Source organism: Rhopilema esculentum, chromosome 15 (assembly GCF_057945365.1).
Source record: "Rhopilema esculentum isolate cy_ngs chromosome 15, ASM5794536v1, whole genome shotgun sequence".
Classification (NCBI taxonomy): domain Eukaryota; kingdom Metazoa; phylum Cnidaria; class Scyphozoa; order Rhizostomeae; family Rhizostomatidae; genus Rhopilema; species Rhopilema esculentum.
Window position 1 is genome coordinate 8,781,653 of NC_142829.1, and position 7,813 is coordinate 8,789,465.

The following is a 7,813-nucleotide window of genomic DNA, read 5'->3' on the forward strand; positions in this document are numbered from 1 at the left end:
TTAATTGTATTTTCCCAGCCCTCCCTCCCTCAATTTGTTTCTTTATGTTAAATGCCTTTTCAGTATAACTTTGCGTGTTGAGTTTCATTTATGGCATCGTTGAAACCTCTCATACCTTTAGGCATCTTTTATGCTTCTTTGAGTTTTCTGATGCTATTAGGTAAGGACTGGTGCATCGGCTATTAGTGGGGAAAAGAGGCTTTTCCTGTCCATTCCCTCCCAATTATCAATCATTTTTGGGGGTTATTGTGTAACTTCCCTTAGTAACCCCTATATGGTAGGTTGAGCGATTGGCGCCGATGCACCAACGGCCCAACTCGCTCTCGGTGATGTGGGAACGTAGCCTCATGACTGACCTTTCTGATGTCAATGGCAGTTTTTCTGAGGGAGCTTTATGCCCTTCATGTTGCATTGGTATTTCATTCCCGAGTAAGTAAATTAACGTGAGCAGAATTACTCTCATCACAACATTGAATTGGGGGGACGGGGGCTGGATGATTTGAAACTAGCTCAATTTTCTGCGAGTGTCTCGGAATTTTTTGCCAGGGGTGTAGCTCAACTATGCTACAACCGAGATGCAGGTAGAATTTGTTACCACGGGAAAGTTTTTTGAAGACTCGTTTTCGTATCTTGTAAGACTCGTATGCAAATACTTTCAGTAACTATTAGAAACCTAAACCAAGATGGCGATTTACATTATCGTTGTCCTCGTAACTGCTGCCATAATTAACTATATACTCCTCGTTAAAAGCGTGAAAACAACACCGAAAAATAAAGAAACTGCAAGTTATAAACGTGCTCACGCTTTGATTACAGTTGGTTTTGTTCTTTCATTTATCACAGCATCATTCATTGTTTATTTTGTGTGGATTTTTCCAACATGGTTCAAGATTTTGTCTTTCGTAGGAGCTTTACATTGCTGTGCCTTCTTCTACCTTTGGATAAACATAGTATTCAATTATTTGACACTTGTATTTACATCTCCTGGGAAAGGATACACCCTATCAGAATTGGACGAAGAAGGATATTCAGCAAAGAATCGCCCAATCTGTGGAAAATGTAGACGGCTACAGTGCCAGGGTACCTTTCATTGCAATCAATGTGCCTACTGCGTGCGTCTGTTTTCACACCACAGCTATTTGGCAAATAACTGTGTTGGACTCAACAACTTTTCCTACTTTTATTTGCTGTTGTGGTATTCTTTGTTTGGTGAAATTTATGGTCTTTGGCAGCTATATGGGCCGTTCCGAGCATGCATTCTTCACATAGAAGAGCAAACAAGCGATTGTGTAGCATTAGGTGATTGTCCTTGGCTATTCCTTGTTCTGCTGCTTGCACTTGTTTTCACAGCAAAGTCATTGTTATTTCACACGATCCTCCTCAGAATGGATGTATCACAAATTGATTTTCTGACAGAGCTTAAGACATCGTCATCCCTTTTTAGTTTTGCTAAGTACCTCTGCTTCAAAATTTTCAAAAGGAAGCTAAGTAGGCACAGAATGAAACATCTTTTATTTGAGCGAAAGCCACAGTGGAAGCACATCTTCTTGCCATCTTTGAATGAGCCCCCCATTGATTTATCTGCAGAAGATGTAATTGACTACGAACTTGAGGCAGGTGACATGGTATGATACAATCAAAGAGTTATAAAAGGTAGCAGTTAATAGAATTTGTCAATTTCTGATAAATCTTGGATTGATAAAGACTTCACATCATTTGCAAAAGTTGTTTGAGACTGAGACAGAAGATTTCCTGAACCAGGGAGCTCATCTCTGAATCTAAGACTTCACCATTTCAACAAAGGAGTTACTATGTTGACAAGGTTCTGAAAAGTTTGGATTTCTAATGTGCAGACAGGCAGCTTAATTGACCTTAAGTGTTTGTTTACATAAGGAAGGCTAGCAGGCCTAGCAAAGTCTGTGTGCTATATCGATACCTTTGATTTATACAATTGAGTTTACATGGAGAGTGCGCCAGTTGATCTAGGGGAGATAAGGAAAAATGACTGGCTAGATCTGCATCTAGGAGGATGCAAATACATGTAAATGTGACTAGATTGGTTGGTCCACCCAAGTGACCTGGAATTCAATTTTAACTTAATATCATATAACCTTTTCCATTTGTTTTGCTTTGTTCTTTATTGACTTGTTTTGTTCATACAATCAAAGCCTTTCTATCAGTAGTTCCCCCAAACAACTAAGGCCTTTATAAAATGCACAAAATCTTTATATAATTGCTTTCAGGTCTAGTTCACTTCAGATGAAAATTAATATAGCTTATACAGGACATAAGAATGAACGTTTATAATTTGACAACAAATACAATCTGTAAACCCAATTAGCAATAATCTGCTTAATACTTATGCATTAGATATTTTCCATGAATGAAGGCTCATTTTCAGTTCAGGTTCATTTTATTTTAAATTCTACAACATACATTTCAACAGAATACTAAATTAAAAATACAGCAAATTAAAATAGCAAAAAATTATTATCACATTAATATGTGGAGCACAAATTATCAGTGGGATATGTATGTGTGGGGAATCATTTAAAGGAGGAACTCTGTCAGTGGCAAATCAAATCGAGGAGGGAGGCCTGCCTATACGCAGAGATATTTCAGCACTTCACAGATATCAAAGCAACAGAGTCACATTACAAAATATATGGACTTAATACTGTGTCATATAGACGTAGCCAAAAGCTTATTACTCAATTCCCAGCAAAATAAAATACTTCCAAACTTTAGAAATATTAAAGAAAAAAGCTTACAATTTTCATTGTTCAATTGTATTTGCGATCTTTGCAAGGTATACATAATGCAAGATTGGCTGTTTATGATTTATATAATTCAATGTTGTTTTTTTCTTTGTTTTAATTAGCTTGATCTTGTACCAACTTTAAATAAAAAAAGGAAAAACTGACTGTAGAATATACTAAAATTTAAAAATGTTCCTCTCTTGAAAGCTTTTATTTGTCATTTTGACGTTATTTATTTTTGTTACCCTAGAAACATTTTGTTAGAACCATACCGATACTGTTGATATAATGTAAAACAAGAAGGTCCAAGAGTGTATATTGAATACATTGTAATATATTGAACGAAAGAGTGTATTTTATATATTATTAACGTTTTATTTAATTCGTGAATGGTATTACATGAGTTGTATTTGTAGATAGCAGGCCCCCATCAGCTGCAACCTGACATTAGTTTAACCTGCTTTAACAAATAAATATGCATGTATTTAAACACATTAAACACAATTCAGTAGATTTTTCGATCGAACGAACAGTAGAATGTTTAAAAGAGAAAGAAGCTTACGTTACCATCAAGGTTCACAGAGAAAACTTCCCATCAAGGTAGCCTGTAGACTTAGAAGTCCAACCAAATCAGACATTGGAAAAATTAGCAAAACAGTATTAACAACGGTTCTCACAGCAAGCAAAGTTCATCAATGTAAAATACAGACTCAGTTATCTAGTGGTTTAATCCATTTTATTACAATGTTTAACTTTTAAGCCATATTATTAATAAAAAGGGAACATTTTTCATTTTAAGACTTCCAAAGGATACAATTCATAGCCTGAACTCATCTTGTTCCATTCGATTGCCTCACTTTTGTTTACTTTTAAAGCTAAATGTTTCAGTCATCCGAAAAACATGCTGTCATATTGTCTTTCTTGCATGTTATATTAGTCTCATTGCTTTAACAGAATTATTTTGCGAGAGACATTCTTGGAGTCGAAAGCCATTGCATACTTTAAACACTGAACAACTGTTCTAATCTCCATTGCTGATAAAGTTTCGTTATTTCTTCCATTCCCATGCTTGCTGGCTGCAATGCAGTGGACCCCGTGTCAGTTCAGTTCAGACTTCTTTACGTCTTTTCTTTGTTGAATTTGTTTCTTTGGTACGTTCCATTATCCCTGTCGGCAAAGTTTACAATCATTTGTTTTACTGAGCTTTGCTAAAAGAGATAACAGTGTTCTAGCTAGCTTTTACTTCGAATTCGACAAAAACCTGTTAGATGTCAAATGCTACACACATTAAGACTACCAAAAAGTCACATTGAATAGTTGACAACGCACCTATTGCTTAATCTATGTCGAAAAATTCTGGTTTTTACATGTTTACGCTCATGAAGATACTTATGTTACCAAATGCTGATTCCTATACCGTTAAACCTCTGATATTACAAAAAACAAACGAAAAATTGTGTTTTCGGTCACTGGTTTTTTGAGCCAATGATTTGATGAGATTAAAATTATAGCTAAAAACACACATACAATATTTACAGAAATTTCTATAATTTGTTTATAGAATGCGCTCCGGCAGCCTCCTCAGTAAGAATTCTTAGTAAGAATGGACATTTGACGTAGATCATAGTGTCTTAATGAAATAAAACAGCATTAAATTTTTAGAATTAGAACCTAAAGGGAAAGCTTGTAGCTTGTTGCTACTAACAAACAGCTGCACAGTAATTTGCTTGTTTCAGACTCGGGCTCTTGTCTTCTGTGTTTTCTAGACCAGGGTTGAACAAGGTTGGATTAGATAAATTGCCACGACGAAAAAGCGACTCATATTGGGCTGGATTAATTTTAAACGGATAGTCTGATTTTGCTTATAAGTTGAAAAAACTTTATTCTCAAAGTAGGTTTACGTTAAACAAGAGTCGAAGAATTATGAAAATGATTCTTTTCATCGGTTATTCCTTTCTGGAGAAGGCAAAAGCAAATGTAACATTATAATCATAACACACGAACATGTTTTTCTGTTTTGAAAAAATCCAATATGCAATAAAACAGTTCTGGCGTGAACAGAGCCAGTGGTTCCCCTAACTTCCATGCATAATTGCTACGGCCGAAATGATGCGTTTTTAAAGCAGTTTCATTTTAGCATTTACAGGAATACAGGAATACAACCCTTTAAAGCTATGCTAGTTTTCACAATTCCTCGTTGAGCACGCTAATGAAATCAACTTCTTAAGGATCTATTCGTGTCTTTTTCGTAGTACAGAAGTACAATATTGGGTCAATGATGAGATTACCAAATGTAAGAGACATTAAAAATACAATCAACTTTCCCCTGACGGTCTCACAAGGGGCTCCAACCTCGTATATACTCATATAAATAATTGCCGGTAGGTTCAGTACAAAGTAGGTAGTTGGAATTGCAAGACAGATCTTTAAAAGCTTTTTATCAGCGTGAATTCTTCTCTCGTGAATCGATGGGACGTTATGTCTGACTCTTTCACGATTTGCCTCGATAGTCTGTGAATTCAGCCTAGACTTCTTTATAATTTTATAATAGAGGATACTAAGAAAAATCAGGGCCAGCGTACGAGCTGCGGCAACAATCAGTGAAGTTAGTCTCTGATATCCGAGCAGTGCGCTAGGAAGGCTGGTGGAAAAGCCGATAACGAAAGAACTCGAGCAGCCAATGATGATTCTTCTCACCGTTTTTGATCTATTTATGGTCCTGAATTCTAGTGGGTGAACCACAGCAATATACCTGTTCCAAGACATTTCCAAGTTTGCTGTTAGTTGCATTATCGAAAAAGAGCTTACAATGGAAAGGACTAATGGCTCGAGAAGATTCCGTTGATAGTAAATATTCACAGTTGCACCCCGTACAATCAATGCAATGGACATTGCAAGGTTTGACAGTCCGATATATGCGAAGACGATGTTAATCGAGCGGTTGGAAGACTTTCTCAGGAATGCAGCAACAGCCATGATAGTATTCAGCAAAATTGCAATCAAACCCAGAATAATTATTGGCGCAATGCAGACAGGAAGGCTTGCAATCATGCCTATCGCGTAGTTACTACACAATATCGTGGCAATATGAAGTTGTTGGCAAAGAAATGAATTTTTGTAAGCTTTATCGCAACAGCTTACAGTCTGGTTACAGTTAAAAGCAGGTCAAATGAAATAACGTTCACCTTTTATCATAGCAATATTTCTTTTTAGAAATAAAGTCACGGTAGCATCGTAGTAATTCCGTAGCAATAACTCGCGAGAACGCATCGGCCGATAGATCACTACGATACTAAGCTGCTCAGTTGATAATGTTGAATACTAACGAACACCGATCAGTTAAAGGTATGAACTCCTCGCAGGTGCTACACTGGATTTTTTTCTCTTTTTCAATTGATATGCGCGCCAATAGCCATTGCCCACCTCTGAGTCTGAGTTTATTCGCAAAGTAGATTCGAAAGAATCTTGACTAACGTTGGAAGATTTAAAGCAAAAACTAAAGTCTAATAATTCACAGATGCTGCATTGGTTGCTCCAATAAAGAGGTTCTTAAATATTCGTTAAACAGTCTCTCAAAGGCACTTCTTACTTTCGGTTTAAGAATCAGTACATCCAAAACATTCACCATGTGCCGTGAACCAGAAATTCAACCAAACATCACACTAGAGGAAGAGCGCTTGAAACGAGGACTAGATCTGAGCAAAGAAATATCAGATAGAATCAGTAAAGCAGCTGCGACATATAGTAAGCTGCAAAAGAGGGTTTGGGATAAAAGAAAGCTTAAACTTTGTACGAAAATGGCCGTTTATAATGTATTTTTTATACGCACGTCAATTGAGGGGATTTCAATGCATTCATGCACGTTTACTTAAAAATGACCTTGATATCAAATGACAGAATGAGATTACAATTTCTTCTTGCAGAGGTTCTTGCAAAGTCAAATTAGAAATGTATAGAAGGAATCATAGGATTGAAGAAGTTAAAGTGTCTAGGTTACGTATAAAGAACGGATAATCAACGCATAGCAAAACAGTTACAATGTATAGCAAATCAGAGGTAGCGAGGAGAAAAGTTGGGCAATATTGACAGAAACTTGTAGCAAAGGATCTTCGTTTGACAAAGTGAAATGGAGGAAACTGGAAAGAAATAGAGCATAAAACTCAGAGGATAACTGGGCGACAAAACAGAGAGCAGCTAAAGGAAGAAGACAAGGCGGCCATCATGATCAATAGTGATCGAAGGAGCCTACAGATACCTACAGATGCCTACAGACAGTGGCGGTTTTTCATAAAATTTCAGGAGGGGCAACACTGTAAAATTTGCGCACTGTTACATGGTAAATGGTGTGGCCCATGGTAAATGATGTGGCTCCAAATAGTTTTATTCCTAACATATGATATGATGACTTTCATGGTCCAGCAAAAGCCAAACCTTCCTCTAAATGCCCTTCTCCTCAGCTAAACACTCCTCAAATTTGATGTAAACTTAAGGCTATGAGTTCAGGGGCGAAACTACTGGGGGGGTATGGGGGGGTGCTGCACCCCTCCAATCTTCAAAAAAGCAGATTTTGTCGGGCAAATTTATGGCTGCTAGTGTATCTGTCGGGCAAATCTGGAAATTTTCTTTAGGTCGCACTTTTATTGCTACTTTTTGCCCTAGGTTGGCTTTTTAATTCATGGTCTTTTCCCCCATCTTTTTTTCAATCTCCTCCCAGTTGGGGAAACAAAACAGAAAGGAGGCTAGGAACAGCAACATATATACATTTCTGTCTTTCGTCCGTCCACTGATCAGCGCTTTCGTCTGGAGCTCAACGCGCACATGTTTATCTTCGCCTCGATATGAAGTCTGAAGTATTGATCGACAGCAAAAGTATAGACAGAAAGTAAAGTGTGTTTGATGCGAGAAGGAAATGAACACTGTGTATACCCCTCCCCCTACTTTTTGCAAAACAAGAGAGCTTTTTACAAAATCTTTTGTTGTGATTTCTAAGTTTTCCCTTGACAAGCCCCCTCCCCCCCTCAACGTTCCATCCTGCCTCGGAGCCCATAGAACAC

General features: G+C 37.3%; 1 protein-coding gene across 1 annotated transcript; it reads left to right on the plus strand.

The window, feature by feature from the left end:
- The first annotated feature begins 555 nt into the window (after nucleotides 1-555).
- On the plus strand, nucleotides 556-7,253 carry LOC135685329 (uncharacterized). Its single transcript, XM_089112703.1, has one exon. The coding sequence runs from the start codon at nucleotides 684-686 to the stop codon at nucleotides 1,629-1,631; it is 948 nt and encodes a 315-aa protein (XP_088968829.1). The 5' UTR covers nucleotides 556-683; the 3' UTR covers nucleotides 1,632-7,253.
- The last annotated feature ends 560 nt before the right edge of the window (nucleotides 7,254-7,813 follow it).